This window comes from Argiope bruennichi, chromosome 10 (genome assembly GCF_947563725.1).
Source record: "Argiope bruennichi chromosome 10, qqArgBrue1.1, whole genome shotgun sequence".
Classification (NCBI taxonomy): Eukaryota; Metazoa; Arthropoda; class Arachnida; order Araneae; family Araneidae; genus Argiope; species Argiope bruennichi.
Window position 1 is genome coordinate 37,907,223 of NC_079160.1, and position 21,794 is coordinate 37,929,016.

The following is a 21,794-nucleotide window of genomic DNA, read 5'->3' on the forward strand; positions in this document are numbered from 1 at the left end:
TTTTAGATAAACTAATCTCCTTTAAATTTTAAATATTTAATGAGTTCTAAGATTAACAGTTGAACAGTCTACAATGTTGTGACCCCCCCCCCCCATAGAGATTGTACTGTAAAGATTTATTTTTTTTTTGAGGTGGAAACAATTGAATATGCTATCATTGACAATATAAAAATTTGACCATCAGTTGGGATTGTGTCTGGTTTTCTAATTATGTTGCTAAATAACATAGTTAACTAAAAAAACAATTACAATTTTTTAACTTGAAAACGTACTTTATTCTTACTCACTGAGGTGAGGAATTTTCACTTATTTTAATGCATTGAATTGCTTTGTTCTGATTTGATATAGAATGACTGATGTAAGCTTATGAACAAACATCTAGTTCCGAATGTGTGGTTTAAAAAGAAAATACCCTCTAAAAAGTTAAATTTACCTTGTTCAAATGAAAATTCAAGCTGACATTGCAAATGGGCCCACTTGAATTTCTAACTAAGATCATAAATTTTTTTCACTTTCCGAAGTTTTCCTCGCTTTTTGATTTACAATATTTTAAATGTATATGCAATATGTAACTTTAAGGTTGGTCTCCCTATCTCCAATTCTGTAAGTTGCAATTAATCTTTTATGAATCTGGGTCCAAAATTAGATATGTTCAACTCGAGATACAGTGGCTGAATATCAAATATTTTAAAGATGTTTATATTAAGCAGAAGTAAAACTTGTGCATCAATAAACGAAAATCAATTTCAAAATCCAGGGTTATCATTCGACATATGCAATTAAGAAAATAAACATTTCAAGATGGAAAGACCATGGCCTGAATTATGAGATTGAGTGTATTCATTTCCTATTGAAAAGTATTTGAATCACACATTAAAACTTGTAGCAAGCGTTTTGAGCAGCTTATAATAACATATTCTAAAAAATGATTGGCGAAACATAGTATTTCAAATTCATTCAAAAGAAAATCATATAATTAAATAATTTATTTACATTAGCACATAACATATTGCTAGAAAATCTTTTATACATAATTACATAAACAGAGAAAGTCAAAAGATTAAGGCCTCACTTTTTCTCTTGTAAATATAATTGTCTTAAAAAATAGCACAGACTTCAGGCTAAGGAAATGAAAGGTAGTTCAGAGATCACATACTTAAATGTCCTTCTCTAGATAAAAAGATCACAGCAAGCAAATAAATTTTATAACAAATCAAAATTTACATAAGAAAGAGTGTTTTAATGATTTTCATCAAGCAAAATCTAGATATAAAAAAATTATCACAGGCAAATTAGATTTTAAACATTGCTCATCTTAGAAATCAATTTCCAAGTTATACATAATTTGTATGTATTTTTCATAAATTCATTAAATAAATTGGTTATTTTTAATTTCCCCCTCCCCCTTCTAATTGAAATGTTAATTTTTTTTTAACCATGTTAAAGAAGAAATCACAATTTTTTTATTTTTTGCATGTTCATCTAAAATATAAAACAAGATTTGGTATGTAACAAGTATCTGAAAAATATCTAGAACACTTTAAAGTTTTTTTAATGAAATAACACAAAGTGGCATCAATGAGTTGATACTTTCACGATTTTAATATAGCTTCACTGTACGACATATTTTAAGATTTATTATGAAATTAAATCTAATGCAAGTGCAGTATAAATTAAAATCCACCTTTGACAGAAATAAATTCTTAAAATTATCTAAAAATCAGGAGAAATTGTGGATGAAAGCATTTTGTTCTTAGCATGTGCACAATGGGCAATTTTGCCTTATTTCTCTGCATTCCAAACCTAATGTGAGCAAAGCAATCATATAGACTGCTTTCTTTCAAGGGTATAGTGACTTTATTATAAGAAGAATGATAAGCTGATAAAAGTTCCTTATAGCAACAGTAATGAAACTTTGAAATAGATTTGTTTTCACTTGCATAGATGCCATATTTTTGTTAAGTATGGTAATGATTCACCTTGCAAACAGTAATATTGAGACAGGATTTTCGATTAATAAATACTGTCTATGAGAGAACAAATATATATACTTTTTAATGCTGAAATGAATAATACCTCTTCCAATAAGGGAATAAGTAATTTTGAAGTGTATAAAGAGAAGAAACAAACATAAGGATAAAAAGGAATTCAGCGGGGAAAAAAAAAAAAAAAAAAAAGGTGGCTAGCAGAGTATTAAAAGAAAATTCTTGAGACAGCTTCCTGAAGTTTTAAGAGTTAAGGAAGAAATAGTTACGAAGTTTTGCAAACAGTAACTTTTAAATTCACCTAATGGAAGACTTGATTGTTTTAGACCTAATGTTTTTTTTATTAGTAATCTAACTGATTATTTGTAATTTTTTTGTATTTAAATTGAAATAAAGCATTTGCTATCTGTTAAAGTTATATTGAAACTAAAAAATTATTTATGGAAGCATAAATTTTTAGTTAGAGGAAATAATTTCTTATTACTTTCAATCTTTTTTTTTTTAACATGTAATATTTTGTCAGGTTCTTTTATTTAAATCTTTGCTAAGGTATATATTATTAGGTAAAATAATCACACAACTATTTTTTATATATGTATGCTGCAATATATTTCTGATACTTATGCAAAGAGCTCTAATTAGTTATTGATCTATTTTTAAATTCTGAGCAAAGATCGTAATAATCTTTACTGTGTAACAATTTAACTTGTATTGTAAAGGATACTTCTAACATTTCTTAGAATTATTATGCACATTTTGTAAATATTTTCAGCTTCCCCCATATAAGAAACATAATATACTGTTTTAATAGTTTAAGATATTCATTCTTATTTTTAAAATTAAATTTAATGAAAATATTCTTTTTCATATTAAGTAACTCATATAGTGATTCTGAATAGATAGTCAGGAAACTAATATAATTAGTAATTGTATTGTCAGAGAAATGTTGCAAGTTTACTTAGGGGAAAAAAAAAAAAAATTCATAGTTTTTGAAGCTACCTTATTTAAGACTGGTAATTTACAATACAGGGTATAAGAATTTTTGACAAAATATTGATTCTCTGATGTTTCACAGAATTGGACTGAAATTTTTATTATTTATTGTGCTCAACATTGAAGTGCTGCCAAAAAATAAAATTTCAAAGATATTTTTCATATACCTTGTATAATAAAATATTATACAGAAGTTTAGAGTAAGATTGTCAGAGTTTAAAAAAAAAAATACTGTATTAAAAAGTTAATTAGTAGCAGTAAAGCTTTACATTTTTAAATAAATAAGATCAGTTATGTGGTCTCTTTAATAAGGATGACAAATACAAATCATTTTTTTGTTTTTCAGCCTTAATAAAAATTAGTAAAATTTTACATATCAACATATACTTAATGAATCAAAATTACACATGACAACTTGTATGGTAATACAGCTCAGACATAGTATTTTACATTTTTCAGAGTCTTAAATATATTTCTTTATTTTTATGAAATAGGAACAGATTTAAAAGAAAAGTATTTCATACATGCAAATTAATTCTAGGAAAAAAAAATGGATAGCAAATGTTTTGAAAGAGAATAAAGCACAAACTAAAATCCAATCTAGAAATATTTTAGACAAATTATCTCGGCAATTAAGTGTATAAATTTATCGAAATGGAAGTTGATAGTAATTCCTTTTTCGTGGTAGGTATTAATTTTCATCCATACTTTTAACTTTGGAGCATTTTCTTATGCTTTAAAACTGAATTTATAATGCATTATGTTTAAATACAGAAGGAGGAGGGACAAACATGTTCAAATAAATTTCTAATGATTTTGTTTTCCTGAAATTCCTATAGACATTATTTTTTATACCATAAGGTTATCTTTATAAAATATAATAGGTTAGAAATAAATCTGAAAATTTTCCAGGTACATACGTAAGGATACAATGCATTTGATGAACAAAAGTTATCATAGACTCACTGTTTAAGCCAATATACATGGTTAAATTTAGTTCTTTTTTTAGTATCAATTTGTACCATTGTATAAAAAAAATAGTGGTGTGATTACACAAAAATGGAATATCTATTGTTTGTAGCCATCCTCCCAATCTCTCATTTAGAAGAAAATAACAAATTGTAAAGACCAGTATTTCCTAAAGTTGAGTCAGTATTCTCAAGATTATACAACAGACATAAGCCCATTATAGCACCCACATTTAAAAAGACCTTTGATATAAAATTTTAAAAACTTAAGTTTAAAAGATATTTTATAGAATTTTATTTTGAAGAAATTAATTAGTGTATAGATGAAATGCCACTTAAAACACATGTGATATAATATATTGAAATAATCTGAATGATGTGTTGAAAAAATAAATTTATACCAAGGAAAATATTCAATGAAAATTTTAGATTATTATAAGTTATTTTCTAGTATCATATTAGTTTTTTTTTTTTTAATTTATTGAAGCTTTTTCTTAAAAACATTTTGTTTATACAATTTATAAGTAAACAAATACATGGAAATAATTCACAAAACAGTTTTGCTGGAATGCACATCCTCACCCACACCAACCAATCTTTCAAGCATATACAATAGTGGAATTTCACATAACAGAAATCTCTTAAATTTATCTTCTGTACTTAACATAAGCAAACCGATAGATAAATGATATCACAAATTTATTAGATAAGAGTATAAAAATATAGTAATAAATTATGAGCCACAGGAAACTGAAAAATGATAAACATCTTAATATTAATCTTTTCGTCAATCAAAATTCAGCATACATTATAAATTCTACATTCCCATTTACATTTATTTTAAATAATTTTTATTGAAAATTTAAAGTCGATGAAATGATTTTTTTAAAATAAATAATAGTTCCAGTCTACTAATCTCACACACTTCATTTTATCAAAATTGTAATTAAGATAATTTACACTTTCTATTCTCATTATGAAAATATTTTTTCCCAAATCCTTTATATATACATTAATATAAACATCTTTAGCTCATCATCAATAAATAATAAAATTTATAAAGATATTTCAACACAAAAATATATAATATATACAAATAAAGTAATTAAATATTTACCATAACTTTTTAATCATCTTTTCTAAGAAGCCATTAATTTTAAAAAATAAAGATTCATACATATAGATAATTAAAATATGTTATTTATACACTACAACAAAGTTCTTAATTCTTTCTAGATAATATAATTTTATTATTATGCTATTTCAAACAATCTAAAATAAATATCAAAAATTGTTAAAAGAGCATTTTAGCATTTCCTACTTTAAATACCCTGTATTGAAAATCTACTTCTAAAGTAATGGTTCTAACTAAATTCATTTAAAAATTCTCAGGTCTATAAGATTTTAAGAATAAAAGAATTATTTAAATTGTGAATAAATAATTAATAGTCCTAAAAAAATATTCAAAAATTAAATGATAACAACAGGGTGTCTGTTTTCTTTGTTTTAAATAATAATAGTAATAATAAAAAAGATTCCCTCCCTACCTCCCCAAAAATTGAGATTTCAATTTAAATACCATTTTGAACTTAAAATATAAGATTTTAAAAAAGAACGAGAAACTTTAATCAATAAAAATAATTAAAAGCACTTAAAATTTTTAACCAGTGAAAAAAGTTCTGTCCATAAACTGAATATCAAAATTTGTTTAAAAAATAACATTTATTAATAGATGCAAGGCATCTTAATGAAAAAAAAAAAATGCCTTGATTCTTAAATGCAATGTATACTCCCAAATGTTATTAATTTATTTCTCTATATAATTATGAATATGAACACAGAACAGTCATTTATTAATTTAAGTGCAGAAATTAGTTACATGAAACATTTTACATTTCATGGTTTCATGAAGATATAAACATTTAGTCTTATCATTAATTTTCCAGTAAGCATTAGAAAAACTTCACAAATAAAATAAAAACATTTCTTTCAATTTAATTTAATTTAAGAAAAAAAAATGCCATTTTAAATTTTTATTTATTATCCAGAACCCCAAAATGCTCAGAGCTGAATCCTAAGAATTTTTCTTTAAATTTGACAAAAAAGACATTTGTACTCTTAGATAGTAGTTTGTTACTTGTTTGGGACTTTCAAAACCAAAATTGAAATTTATGATAAGACACCCTTAACAATTCTATATCAATATGTAATGTCAAAATGATATTTAATATGATTTTTTTGAATGACTGACAAAATAACACAAATTTAATTTCAAACATACATAATTACAATATTTAAACAATTTCTTTTACTACAGCAACACAAAGGGTACAATATTTGTACTTGATTCAATTTTCTAGTTAGGAACTGAAACACAATTCTATGACAAAACCCTATAGCAATTCTACATATTTTCCACTTGTGACACCATACTTTTTCACAGAACTCTTTAATATTTAATAAAATATGAAAATTGTCTCTATCATAAACGTTTTTACAACCCATATGAAATGCATGTTCATAAAACACAAATTAATAACAATCAAGTCACATAACATGATAAACTGAACCCAAACACATATTTATTCACATTTTTAGACACATTTTGTTAGTCAATAAGTCAAATCAATGCATTTAAATAAATGAATGGCAAAAATGTGTTTGCATGAAGCACAAACACCAGATTTAATATATACAAATAAGCTTTTTTTAAAAATAACAAAATAATTCTTAAGGATGAATCAATCTACATAATTTTAATTCTTTGAATAAATATATTGATCTGAGTCAATTTTTGATCCATGGATTAGAAGAAAATTTTGCATACCTATCCCTATTCTACAGTATTACCTGGAGAATTCTTGTTCAATAATGTTTCATATAATTCCTGAGCAGTTGTGCTGGAAATTAATGATTTAGTACTATTTCAAAGATAATATACTAGTGATAAATCTTAAAATATATATATATATATAGAATATTTCACTTTCTGAGATCAATAACATTTACAGCTACATGATTATCCAGTTTCACATGGACACTTTCCTAAAAGAGAAAAAAATAAAATTGTGAAAAAATCCTGCACTTTATTTTTTTATATCTTAAGAAGCTGATTATTTTGATTTGATCAGATTCAGTTGTGATTAATGAATTATTTTAAAGCACATGAAAAGCTGAAATTTTTATAGAGAAAATAAAAATTAAACTTTCATGAATCTTCTAATTTAGCCATCAAAAAACTTATTATCTTAGTTTGATAATACAAAGCTCTTAAACATATATATATAGTTTTAAGAAAATTTACAAATAAACGTATTGTTTTGTTGATATTATAAAATTTTAAAAAAATTTGCTTTTTTAAATTTATTTAGAGAATTTTTAAAATGCATATTCAAAAATTCAATTATAATTTATACAGAATAAATTGGCACAGCATTGACACAGTAATATAATTCATTTATCGGTGTTTAAACATTTATAAAAGGACATATATATATGAATAATGATTAATGTATTAAGCCACATATAACAATATTTTCAGTAAAGTATGATTTGAAAATTATTTAACAAGCTTGAAACCAAAATAGCAAAGATAAATGAATGAAACCAAATTTTACCTTTGATCAATGTTAATAGAAATATGAGGAATCAACTCTATATCATGAAATCTTAATAAGGTAATAATTTCTAATCTTAATAATAAAAAAAATATGATTTATAAAATAGAAAATTTAAATAGAAAAATGTTAGTACTTTCAATTCAGATTTGAACATTAACAGAACATTTCAAAAACTCTTGGTATTTTTTTCTTTTTTCTTTAAAAAAACAAAGGGAATGTGGAAGAGTCCCTTCATACTGGCCTTTAAACTAAACATGAATATTTAAAAAGAATTTATTTCCAAAATATATTTTTGAACTAAGATTGAAACTATTAAACATAATTGTTAGGAAGAAATGAAAGTGGGGAAAAAATAAATAAAAATCATGGAAACAAAATATAATTTTGAAACTTCTGCAATAGTATTTAATTGAATTATAAAAATAAGAGTGTTAATAAGTCTAATAATTGTTGAACTCTATTTGTGTTCAAAATTCCCAATTTATATTTTTAACTATATCATAACAAAAAAAAAAAAAAAAAAAAAAAAAAAAAATCGCAAAATAAGCATTTCAAATAAAAAGAAAACTGAAGCCAAATATTTCTCACAATATTATTTTTGCTAACATATTCTTTGTTTAAGTGATTTCTTATTAAATTTCATAACCATTTTTTAAGTATTTATTATTCCTTTTATTAAGTGAGAAACATTAACACAAACAAAAAAAAAAGTATATGGGCATGCATTTTTACAAGCTATATGAACTAAATAAGTACTGATTTTAACAACAAAGCAATTAATTTACTATTCCACTAACTGAGAAAATTTGAGTAAAAGAGAAAAAAATCTATCTTTTAATAACTGCTTCCTTTGTTTCATAACAATCAATCCATTAACAATGATACCTGCAGTCATATTTTATAGACATTTCTTTAAAAGTAATAAAAACATTAAATAAATATTAAAATTAATTTTCATTATAAAGGAAAAAAGTATATATATATATATATATATATATATATATATATTCTTGAAGGATTATATAAATAATACAGGAAAATTAAAGGATCATTTTATTTAAATCCTAAAATTATATGAAATAGCTCATTACTCTTAATTCAGCCTAAAATGGAAATGAATAAATATAAAAACATATTCTTTCTCGCTTCTTACCTCATAAATCACTGGTTCATTAGGATGCGGATGGAAACCTTTCTGCTGGCACTGCGAGATGTAATCCAGGCCATAATTAGGAGTTAAGGAAAAAATACTTGTCCTTAAAAGAAAAAGAAAAGCAGTTTTTAAAAGAAAAAATACATCTATCTTTTAATAACTGTTTATACTAGACTTTAAGAGTAGGAAAAAAAAAAATTGATTGTTTTCCAGAAAGCAACTTTGTTTATAATTTTTAACTCTTCAATGATGAATTTAGATGAGTGGAAAATCAGTGTTAATTTTTGCTTTGCATATGAATTCATTTTATACATGCAGTAATTCAGATAGGAAAATCAATTTTCAGCTAATGAAATTGCATATTTGAAATTGAAGCAGTTAATTTCAACGGAATTTTTTTTACAGCCCTAAAAGAATATAAAGACATATTATTTATCTGTGAGGTTGAAGTTCTTTACATTCTATCACTATATAGTATAGTATGTTACAGTAACAATTTAAGCAAAACAAATTTATTCATTACAGCCATTAATAATCAAGTACAAAAAAAGAGAGAGAGAGGGAACAGATTCAAACACATGCACACAAGGCCTATTATAGGTTTATAGCAAATGCTGCTACAGTGCCTAGGTGAAAAAATTGATTAATTTTATCTTATTGAACTCTCTGCATTGAAAAATTTTTAAATATATAAAAAAAAGTATATCTAAAAGTTTCCAATAGTATCGTCTAGTGTATTAATAATACACCAATTGCCATTATATTACCAAGACATTATATTCCACAGAAAGTTTTCTCCTTTGAACGAAATTCCAGCTATAATAAAAAAATTCCCCAAGTAAAACATTAAAAATTTAGCATATATAAAGCACTCATTCTGATTAAATTATTTAACTTTCAATATTAATTTAAGAAAGATACAATCAATATTCTTACATACATAAAGGGCAACCACAACATGATGGGAAAACTACTAGAATTTTTAAGATTTAACTAAAAATATTGCTGGCTGTAAGCTTTGTTTAGATTATTTTAAAATAACTATAATTCATTTAACATTATAATAATAATACAAACCTTGTACTACTAACAATGCCTCTAATAGAAGTGATAACTTATTGTTGAGAATGAAACAAAGGGCAAAAATGTCAGTTAAGATTATTGTAAAGTAGTATCCAATACAATTAAAATAGAAGATTTGAAGAACAGGACATTATTAAATGAAAAAATAAAACCTATTGGGAATAATTAAATCTAATTTTAAAGATTGTGGAATTCAAAATGAAATGCTGTTCATATCAGTCTAGTAATAATACATCTTGACATAAATTAAGATAAAAGGAATTGAAACATTAGAAAACTGATGAAAAAGAAAAGGTTCCATAAAATCAATTTACTTTTTTGTACTAATTCTTATTTTATTAAAATAAATTCAAATAACATTCAATGAAAATTAAAAGACCTACTTCTCATATTTTGGGGAACATACAATTGCTATGGCTTCTGGCATCATTAACTGATAAGAACAATGTGTGTGCAGATCAACACTAGACATAAAAGCTGTTTGACTAGGATGAGTCTGAAAAGTAAAGTTAAAATTATTTTCATTTATGTTAATAATAGGGAGAAAAAAACAGATACATAAATGCAATTCAAAAATTTAAATTAGACCATTTTAAAACAATTGAGCTAATTGTTGTAATTAAAATATAATTTTTTTCTTAATATGTGCAAATTTCTTCTATAGCAGAAAACAATTCTACCTTACTACAATTTATCAGAAATTTGGTAATTTTTTTTCTAATGAATTTTATGTTTTTTACATCCAATTAATATGCTTTGTATGTGAATAGAGAATTCTAATCAATAATTAATTTACATAAAAGAATCAACTTTTTTATTGAATTAATTTTATTCTTTATTTTCATGTAGTCATTATAATAATAATAATTCTATTTTTGTTTATGTTTTTTGCAAAAATATAAGTAATGGTATTTCAATTCTTGAAATTCATTCAACAAAGGAGAATTAATTAATTGCTCATTTAATTTAAATTTAAAGTTTTCAATGCTTACTTACAGTTTTAAAAAGAAAATTATATCATGGTTGTTTTCTTTAAACTCATTAAATAAATTAACTGCTGCTTTCAAGTGAAATTCTAAACGATTTTTGGCTAAAAATTTTGAATAAACAATTTTTATATCTGACATTTAACACAATTAATAGAAAAAAATTATTTAAAGCCTAGATCTTTCAATTAAAAATTACTGGTTAAATCTTTTATCATTTTGTTGAAATTGAAGTTAAACTAGATATTAATACAAATACAAGATCTTTACTCTCCTTTCTCAATACTTTTTTTATATCTAAATCTTTGAAATTTTTAAACTTTTCTCTTCTTTTATTGAATACATTACAACTAGTCAAATTATTATACTTTTTTTTTCTTTCAATTTTTAACATGTTTTAATCAAATTTATATTTAACAAGTTTTGAGCAATTTGTGCAAAGTATCACAACTACAAACTTACTTATATAAACACACAATTTAAATTTATAAATAACTTGAAATAAAAATGAAACAAAAGAAAATTAGTTTGCTATGTAAATCAATGTAGTATGAATTCTAAGCATGCAAATAAAATAAATGTTTTTGATGTAGTAAAAATCCACAATTAAACACATACAAAAAAATATTGTAATTACATCACTTATATTCAGCTAAATTAAAGCTATTTATTTAGCTGATATAAGTGAATATGAATATAATATTTTAAAGTTAATCAGAATTCAAACAAAAGAAAAAATGTTTAAATACACTGATTAACAAATAATTACATTTATTACTTACATGAATCCAACCTAGAGTGATAAGATCATGTTTGTCTTGATACATGAAGATATCCTCTTCATTATCTGTTGTACAAGAGTCTGATGTTCCAGTCTGCTTAGGAATTAGGAGATGAGTAACCATTAATTGGTTATGGGACTGAAAAAATAAATTCAATTAACATTTGAACCTTTAACAATCTGATTTTTCATGTACTATGCTTATTAAAATTACAATCCCCAATATTTTTATAATTTTCAAAAACTTATGCTTTATTTATTTAATAATTTTAGAAATTAAATGAAAGAATGACAACATTAAATATAATTTCAATAAGCATTAAATATAATTTCATGATGCAGGATTTGAATATAAAGAGCAAAATACCTTAAAATTGGATTAATAATTTTGAATAAGCAAAAATCAAATTTCATTTAAATGAATCGTGATTAAATGATCACAAGAGTACAACAGAACAGATAAAATATTCATTAACTCACTTTTTTAAAAAGGTTTCAACTATCCCAAGAACATTAAGCTTGTATTAAAAAAAATGCATAGTTTAATTTTGAATAGAAAAAAAATCACTTAAAATAGAGAATAGAATCTATATAACTTTTCTTTACATAATTGGTAGAAACACAGTGGGGGAGGGGAGGGTTAAACAACCAGCAATTTCTTATTATAGAGGGAAGTAATGGATAGAAACTGCTAAGAAAAATTATATTTAGATTTTGCTCCATAAACTCCAAAATGTACAACAAACAACAAATCAAGCGAGGAATCTCAAAGTGTTTTGAATGTTATATTCAAGCCTACAACAAAAAAAAAGCTTTAATTTAGAGGTCTAATACTTTCAATAAAGATTATGAATAGTAATTACATTTGAAAAACTACAAATTTAATTTAATGAACTCAAGCAAAATAAAATTTCTTCAAATATTCAACAGTTTTGACTACTTCATTTGTCTAACATATTTTAAGCACAATCAAGCAAATATAAAAGCAAGATTTATTGAATGAATACAGGCAAAGTGAAAGTTAAATCAAAATAAAGTATTCTAAATTTATCTAAAATATCTAGGATCTGATAAAAGCACAATGCTAAGCACCTCAATTTACATAGTAACAAGAATGGATTTATAACTAGAGTTGCTGGGCTGGAGGAGGATGCATACAGGTCAATTTAAAAAATATTATTTTATAGCTGCAAATAAATTTATAAAATAATACAATTTAAGAATTATAAAATATTAGAATATATTAACTTTTAACACTATATTGAGTAAAACTGGTCAAATTCCTATCTGTTTCATTATATTTATTTAATCATTATAGCTTTTTTAAATACAAAGAATCTGCTCATATACAATTGTGCCCAGATTTATATACTGTAAAGCATTAATTTAATTTAAAAAATTCCCACAAGATTACTATATTATAAAATAACCTATAATAAAATATTAGTATGTTAAGTTTTTAAAAAAGTAATGAAATGTAAAATTAAATTGACCAGTTTATTATCCTCTAAGATACATTATATATTTTTTAAAAAATTCCATAGGTGAAATTGTATTACTCACAAAATATTTTACATCTGAAAATGTTTTCCTCCTTTTAATTTTCTTATAAGAGGGTCGGACAAATATGTCTCATTGCCCATGAAGAAGCCTCGAGTATTTCCCCAAACCCTTCTGTGTACTGTGCTAACATTTGCGAACTCTTGTTTATACTGGGAGTATGAAACTTGTATTCTGGCCCTTTTATTTAATTTTTTTTTCTCAAATACCTGGTAAGTAAGTCTAATTGCAATAGTAATAGAAAGATTTTCCCATGATCATCTCTCAAATCTGATACTATTGTATTTTGATGCTTGTTTTTTTTTTTTTTTTAAGTTCCAGAAAAAGCTGGTCAGTTATAGTCCATTAATAAAACCTTACCTCCAAGTTTGTTTGTTTTTTGACAGTACATATGTTTATAATAATTGAATACCATCAAAGAAATAAAATTCAAAAGCCAATTAATGACATTATATTCAACGAAAAGTATCACTTCAAATAGAAACCCCTATGCACACCAGTTGTAAATTAGCTAAAAAGAAAAGCAATATGTACTTTCTCATAAACACATTCAGCATATTCCATCAATAAAAACTTACAACCTGTTTTTTTTTTTTTTGGCAGTATGTATGTTTGCAATTATTGAATTTCAATAAAGAAATAAAATTCAAAAGCCAGTTAATAGACACTATATTCAGCAAAAAGTATCACTTCAAACAGGAAACCCTACGCACACTAGTTGCAAATTGGCTAAAAGGAAAAGCAATATGTACTTTCTCATAAATACATTCAACAATTCACATCGATACACATAGTATGTCATGGGAAAGACAGGGTAAGTTCTCGAAAGCTAACGCAAGAATTAGCAAACTGAAAGAGAGATTCAGATACCTAAAAAAAATGAAGTAAATCTTGTTCAAAAACAAAAGAATGAGAAACTAACAATAAATGTTAGAAAAAAAAAAAAGAAAATATCTTTATTTTAGATATTCCATTTAAATAATTTCAAGTTTGTGACATTTTTTTTTACATACACATCAACATTTTCGAAGAATTAACTATTTTTTTAAAAATTAATATACTAGTTAATGGTAATTCATAAAAAATCTCTTTAAAAACTATAAGTGTACACTAATTTAAATTAATACTATGCTGTATGGTGACACTACAGTGGTGTGTCGCTAAAGTATCGCTAAAAAAATTTATAATCTCCCGATAACCTCAAACAATGCCAGTGACAAGCGAAATAATCCTAATTAGTGCTACCGGTACCAAGAGAAGAAATTTTTACGAAGTGCATTCAATAAAAATTAAAAGTAATTTATCTACAAATTACCATGTTGGCCCCCTACTGACCCAAAAAATTCTTTGAAGAAAAGTGGAACAAATTCATACAATTTTTTTTTTTCAAATTTCAATAATTAATTAAAAAAAATGATTATATATTTGTTTAAGGAAATTGGTTTACCATTTTCCCAGCTAGTATTCCACAGGTTTCAACATTGCGGTCTGTGTTTTGTTTAGCAAGGCTTAAAAATGTATCAATTCCTTTTGAAGGCACAATAACAATTCTCAAACCATGGACGTATGCAGAATCAGGACCTGGGCTCAGAAGAGAGCGAGGCTTTGTGCTACGATCAAAAGAAGGCATGCTAATGGCTCGGCTGAAAATAAAATAACCATATCATCAGTTTAAGACATATACATCTTACAACAAAAATACAAATAGAATCAGTTACCATTTTATTTTTAAATGCAACCTGAAACTCTATTCTAAATTACTTGTTAAACAAGATACAAGTTAGAAAATATTGGCTATTAATATTTCTTCTCTTTTATGGTGCTTAATTTATAGATATTTAATCAAATCCAAGTTAATATTTTCTACAAAATCTGTCTTTTATGAGGAATTACACAAATCAGATATTACCATTTCATAATCAGCCATTTAATTTTATTTCTTAATAATTATGCTGAGTTGTCATGTAGTCAATTTTTAATAAGTTTTCTATCATGTCAACAAAATAAAATAATTTGGATTTTGAAAAAAAATGTATTAAGAGAAACTTTCTACAAGTCCCAATTGTCTAAAGATAGCAAAGACTGATGTTATAGATTTGGAACAGATTAAGTTGAATTTTTCACTTAAATAGATATTTATAAAAGGCTTTAAAATATATAGAAAACTCAAAAACTTTGCAACAAAAAATAATTAAAAATTTTAATGCTTCATTCTTTCTTTTGATAATTTACATCTTTAAATTGGCTTACATAATCAAATAGTTCTGATTTTGCACTTTATGCTTGGACTCAAAACATTACAGATCTTCAAAAAGAGATAAAATGAATTATTAAATTCATGGCTTAGGCTTAAAGTTAAAAAGCCATTTAAGAACACTGGCATATCATGAATAAATATATGAAACAAGCAAATGATTAGAATGTAATCAAACTTTTTTTTTTTTCATTTTAAAACAGAAATGTTTATATGAGGTTTTCAATGAAATAAAAATTAAACAACCTGTTTACTTACTTTTCAATTGCAGGTGGAATAGATTGTTCTTTGATAGAAGGAGATGGAGTATATGCAGATATATGAGAACTAATATTACTTCTCTGATCTACACTGTCATCAAAGGCATAGGAATCAATTATTTCTACAGATTCAGGATAAACAGCTTCCATATTTCTTAGCATTTCCCTTCCTTGAGCTAACCTCCAACTCTTTTCTTTTTCAAAATCCTCTTTTAATTTCAATTCCTTTAATTTGTTTTGTTGTTCTTCAAGTAGTTGTATTTGCCTAAGTCTCTCTTCTGCTTCTTGTCTTTCCTACAAATATCAAAACTAAATGCATCACACATCATTAAGGGTTTGCATTAATTGATTTAGATATTAAATTGAAGATATTTATAAATATAGAAAATCATAAATTTCATAAAATTCAGTTGAATGAAAAAAAAAAAAAAAAAAGGAGGGTTAATGTATACAATTTTTAAGGATATAATAAAATGAGACTTTTAAAAACTTAAAAAAAAAATCTTAATTACCCTTTCTTCTTTCCATTTTTCATATTTTTTTGAATAAGCTCCAATAAGAGAAGCTTTCACTTTTTCAGCTATGACAAATATTGCTTCCAAGTTCTAAAAGAGAGAACATTTTTAATCAAAATGAAAAGGAATAATTAAAAAATTATAATAATAGGCAAGCATTAAATGTAACTTTCTTTAATTACAGTTTCACAAGTATATAAACACAGAAATGAAAATTTAATTCTCGATTTGAAACTGAAAGAGCAGTACAATCGTATTATCCTTCAAAGAATGAATATAAATAAAATAGAAAAAAATCAGCATTAATGTGATCAAAAATATATAAATTAGTGCAAAAATTTGAGACTAATTATGCAAATGTAAAGTAAATTTGCCACAAGGAAAAACTCATTAATAGCAGCATTTTGCACTAAATACCTATCTCGATATTTGCCACATGTTGAAGATTAGAAAAGACAATATTAAACAAATATAATTTTCCGGAAACTTTATTCTCTAAGAACAAATAACACTATTTAAGATGTCATCATTTTGAGAAATTCATAAAAACAGAGCTAAATATGAAATGAATAGCTAAACTGCAACATATGCATATAAAGTATGTTATTTCCATTTTCAGACTCACTATGCATGGAAAAAAAAATTGTGCACATAATTTTTATTTTAAAATAATTAACCCTTAACTGAAACATTAATTATCAATAAATATAAAAATATTGTTGTACACACTTACCTTTCGTAGATCAATTTTTTCTATGTCAGTTAATGTTGTATACTCTGGGTGCTTTGGTATCTGTTCAATGAATAACCTAGATTGAAAAAGAAGTATTCCTTCATATACAGTAAATTCTTTTCTTTATCTAAAAAATGATAATCACAAAACTTGGTAATTTAAAAATAAGTTTATGGATAAAATTTCAGCTGCTATATTTTTGTACTTGGAAAGTTAGTCAGTACAAAATTCTGCTATTAAATCCAGTATGTCATAACATGTTTTATGCCATTAAGAAGCCATTAAAAACCATCTCTACCAGAAAATGTAAAGAATTTCTGACCAATTATTTCCAAATAGTTTCTACAAAAGAACTAACACACAATAATTAACGGCAGTAAAAAAAAAAGCATTAATATATATATATATATTTCTTTAAAGCAATGCTTTTATAGTAAAATAATAATAATTTGACATTTAAATTTTACAATAATTAAATGTATAGTATATCATATTGACATTTAATTATCTATATACTATGCATACAAGTTTATAAAAAGGAAATAGGTTTTGTAAAGGATGTATTTATCAAAAAGCAAATCTTAATTAAAAAAAATAATAGCTAAAATAAAAATCTGTTTATGTAAGATTTCTCAAAGAATAGATAATTTGGAAATATGGTATAAAAGTGTATTACTTATTAGATTTTTTTTTTTACGTATGTAAAATAAATTAGAAATATTTACACAAATTTTTAATACTTAATATAAAATTAACGGTGGAACACTGCTACCGTTTATTTCATAGAGAATAAAAGAATATCTGATATCTTCCAAAAAAGTAATTGCTCTGAATTACAAGAGTGAAAAAACAAATAACAATTGAAATTAAACAAGATTGTCAATAGTAATATTTTGTTCACAGATCTTAGCATAAGTTGCTGATTTTTCATAAATATTTTACATTAGGAAAAAAAAGTCAAATGTGAATTTCTGAAGATGAATTTCTTCAATAGTTTTATTTGTAATTACCGATTTTTATTAGATTTTATTTCTTTATGCAACATATTTTATATTATCTTTAATTATTCACCATTTTCAGAATCTGCATATGCCTAAATGAAATTTCAGCACTTTTTTAGAAATATAAAAGTTAAGTTATTTCATCATAAACACTATTAATTTCATATTCTTGACATTTTTTCCTGAATGCTGTTGACTAAAAAAGGAAAAGAAATTCACAACAAATTAATTTTCTGTTTATAAAATACAAAATTGTCTTTTATAAATGATATTAAATTTTAAATTTATTCATCCACTCATAAATTGTGATTAGATATCAAAGATAGTACAAATTCATTCTAATTTTTATTTTGAACTCATTTGAAGTAAAATCTTTCACTGTACTTCAAAACAATAGCAGCATCAGCTAATTATATTGTTTAAATAATGAAATAAAGAAAAAAGATCATAAAAATGACATAAATGTTGCATTTTTCTAATACAATCTTACTGCCTGTTCAGCTACCAGGAATTTCTTATTCACTAAATTCTATAGAAGCATCAAATATTACTTACGTTGTATACTTTGTATATAAAATATAAGCATTTTCAAGTTGTCCTTCATCTAAATACATTTTTGCCATTTTTAGCATCTCTGAACCAGATCGAAAATACCGCCGAATAGGAATGCGTCTATCCACAGTAACAGCACTAGCAGTGAGAGCTAAGGATCGAACATAACTTTGAGGGTCCTTCATGACAGTCACGCTTGTCTCAGGAGCCATTTTCTTTATAAATAATTCTGTAAATCAAGATCTTCTGAATTATTAAGAAAGAAACACCAACAAATGACATCAAAATATGCATATTTATATTTTAAATCATGGAGGAACAAGAACTATATTGTTCCAAATACTTTTATAGACAGAACATAGCAAAGTAATTAGTATTAAAATCATTATACAGTACAATTTCTGAGAAGTAATTAAACTAATTTAAACAATGCTAATTAATATTTTTGAAATTTCCAACTCTCTAAATAGAAACGTAAAGGAAATAATACAGAATGACTCATATGAGTTCCGATATTTCAAAATTTGTCTGGTTAGAAATGCCTATTTATATATTTTCAAATGTGGAATTATTTTTTTTTTACCTTCAATAGTGTAAATTTAATAATGCATGATGTGCTGGTTATAATATAGTTAATTTTTTTATTAGCTAAACAGCAGTTAGTAAAGAATGATACTTTTATAAGAAGTTTCTATAAATATTTCTATAAATGGTGAAATTTTTCTCACTGAAAAATGAGAGTTCTGCTTTCCAAAAAATTGCATGAACACATCTTTTTAAATAGATCTAAGAAAGTATAATGTTTCAAATATTTCAATTCCAATGAAATTCAATTGTTAAAATAAATAGGAGAAAACAGCATCTGTTGGCAAATCAGTACAAGTATGAAAAAAAAAAAATTATTCATGTGAAAAATTTATTTCAAAAATTCTATTAACTTTTTAAAATTTTGAAAGTCATTAGTAACATAAATATATTCATTTTTACATAATAAACATACAAAATAATAATAATAAATGGCTTCATAAATCTTTAAAATAAAGCAGTCAAATTTAAAATATTATAAAAATATTTGAACTTTAAAAAAAAAAGTTGATATTCCCTTGCTATGAAGCAGTATAAATTATTTTAAACTCAACATATAAAGAAACAACTCTGATGATACTTGAATCAAACTCTATAAAATTGATGTAAATCTCTAAATACATCCAATCAAGGTTAATAAATGTGTGAATGTAATCTAGTAACAGATTAAATAAAAATGTGTAAATATATTATCAGAATTACTATAAGATTTTCTTTTTCATTCTAAAATGCTATAAAAGGAAATGCCAAAAGCATTTGTAAAATTTTAACATCAGGGTTTCATTACAATTAAATTTTTCATTTGATATTTATTGTTAACATGCAAAACTATCACAGCAACTTGACAAAAGTATTTTTTTACCATCTTTAAAAATAAAAAAATAAATACCTTGTATATCCCCCCCCCCCAAAAAAAACATAAACATTTCTAATGCATCTGTGTTAATGAAAATTCATTGTGTTTAGCATTTTTATTCCAATTTCAAACCATTATTTTATCTATAACCATAATGACTGTGCCTATGCTCATAAAAAATTCAGTTAATATATATTCAAAGTAAACTGCGTCAAATGATAAAATAAATCATTATGCAAGCATTATATACAAGCTTGGCAATAAGTTTGAAAATCAAATTAGGTTTTAAAAACGTCATAGTGGGAAAATAAACTTATTTTAGATTATTTTAAAAAATTATATACAGTCAGAAAAATAAAAACAATTAAAAAACTGAGAAATAACTTTCAATAAGTTTAAAAGTAATGAAACCATACAACATGTAGAAATTAAAATTTCAAAATATACTTTAAAAATCTAAAAATAATGAAAATGCTGTAAGAATTGTTAAACGTGTTAAAGAATGCGGATGTTATATAAAACATACTTGCACAGTAACCAAATGCTAATAATTAATCACCTAAAAAGTCCTGCTAGTAAATTCTATTGATAATGCTTATCAATTATATGCAGTTAAAGTTTGCCTAATGATGCAGTTGCGACAAAAATTTACAAAGTTAGTACTCAAGTATCACACTGTTCCACTAACTATACTGAATATGCAGAGAGTAAAATATGTTAATTATTTTTACATGACATACTATATTAAAAGAAAAACACTTTAATTGAGTCTAATTAATTATACAATTAAATCGTCAAAAATAAAACAATTCATGGAAAAATTCTTTGACAATTTGTTAATTTATTAGAACTAATCCAATGCTTGTTTTACTGAATTGGTTTATGATATAAAAGTTTCTTTATATTCGTTCAGATCATTCCGAATATGCTAGAACTGTCTTAAAAAATTATAACCTTATATTTAATTAAAAATGCAAAATTAGACGTACAAATTTAAACTTAATCTTAGTTCCAAATCAAAACTTAGTAATTGGAAATTTTTAAATTATTGAGAACATAAACCCAATAAATATTTTAGGGAAAAAAAATTAAGAATAAAAATAGTTAAATTTATATATGAAACTTGAACTTTCGAGAAGGGATACTCATAACACAATAAACAAATGTACAAATAAATAGAAATTACAAATTTAGAATGTGAAAGCTAATACTAATTCGGGAGTAAAATGCATACAACTTACAAAACCGGCGAATAAAACAAAAACTTGTGTTCCGACTTAATATAATTTTTGTTTTATTATTTTCTATTAAAAAGCCGCATCGGACATAAACACATTAATGTGTGCCGATTAGTCAAAATAAAAATTAAATTATTTGCCCTATCATGATTATTTTCATACAAGGTGCTTAAAAATACAGATAAAACATATATTTACCTTTAAGAATACAATGATTTAATTATTTTATATTTATGAATCATCACCATTGCAACTAGAAAGGAAAACCTGCGAATAGCAGAACATGTTTTGTTATGTTGCCAGATATATTAAATTAATTATGCTTTTCTTAGAAAGAAAGCCTCTCAAGCAGCATAAATGTCAGAATGTCTTTTGAAAATAAAAAGACAATGGTTGCATTTGGAAACGGATTCTTTCTTGTCCACAAAATATCCCATATCCATGTATAGCCCACTTCAATTCAAGCAATAAATTGCCGAACGAAAACTTCTCGTTTTGAAAAGTCAGCAAGTAGCAACTAGTAAACATGCATAATTTTTGAATTGTTAACATTATAGGAATTTTTATAAAATTTTATGAACCGTGCTGACAGGCATGTCTTATGAAATGCACGCTAACAGAGAACTACTTGACGTTTCCTGCAATACTGTAGCTATTGCCTTCATTGACGT

The 21,794-nt window shown here is 24.5% G+C and overlaps 1 protein-coding gene across 2 annotated transcripts; it reads right to left on the reverse strand.

The window, feature by feature from the left end:
* Positions 1 to 1,032: 1,032 nt before the first annotated feature.
* LOC129988679 (STAM-binding protein-like A) lies at positions 1,033 to 21,415 on the reverse strand. Of its 2 annotated transcripts, none has more exons than XM_056096951.1 (10): positions 21,322 to 21,415; positions 18,448 to 18,673; positions 16,892 to 16,967; positions 16,156 to 16,248; positions 15,642 to 15,937; positions 14,577 to 14,772; positions 11,571 to 11,708; positions 10,186 to 10,298; positions 8,720 to 8,822; positions 1,033 to 6,991 (listed from the first exon to the last, which is right to left on the reverse strand). In XM_056096951.1, exons 2-10 carry the CDS (start codon positions 18,654 to 18,656, stop codon positions 6,929 to 6,931), a joined length of 1,287 nt encoding a protein of 428 aa, XP_055952926.1. In that variant the 5' UTR covers positions 18,657 to 18,673; positions 21,322 to 21,415; the 3' UTR covers positions 1,033 to 6,928. The 2 variants fall into 2 exon arrangements, with proteins under 2 accessions (XP_055952926.1, XP_055952927.1); XM_056096952.1 differs by having other exon boundaries at positions 18,448 to 18,687; positions 21,322 to 21,395.
* Positions 21,416 to 21,794: the final 379 nt, after the last annotated feature.

Bases quoted from the DNA above. Each gene is read 5' to 3' on its own strand.
- LOC129988679 (XM_056096951.1), bottom strand. From the start codon at position 18,656: ATGGCTCCTGAGACAAGCGTGACTGTCATGAAGGACCCTCAAAGTTAT. The intron at 15,938-16,155 runs GTAATTAAGATT...TGATATTTGTAG, and splicing joins AAAAATGGAAAGAAGAAAGG to GAAAGACAAGAAGCAGAAGA. The intron at 11,709-14,576 runs GTAAACCAATTT...TTATTTTTTCAG, and splicing joins GAATACTAGCTGGGAAAATG to TCCCATAACCAATTAATGGT.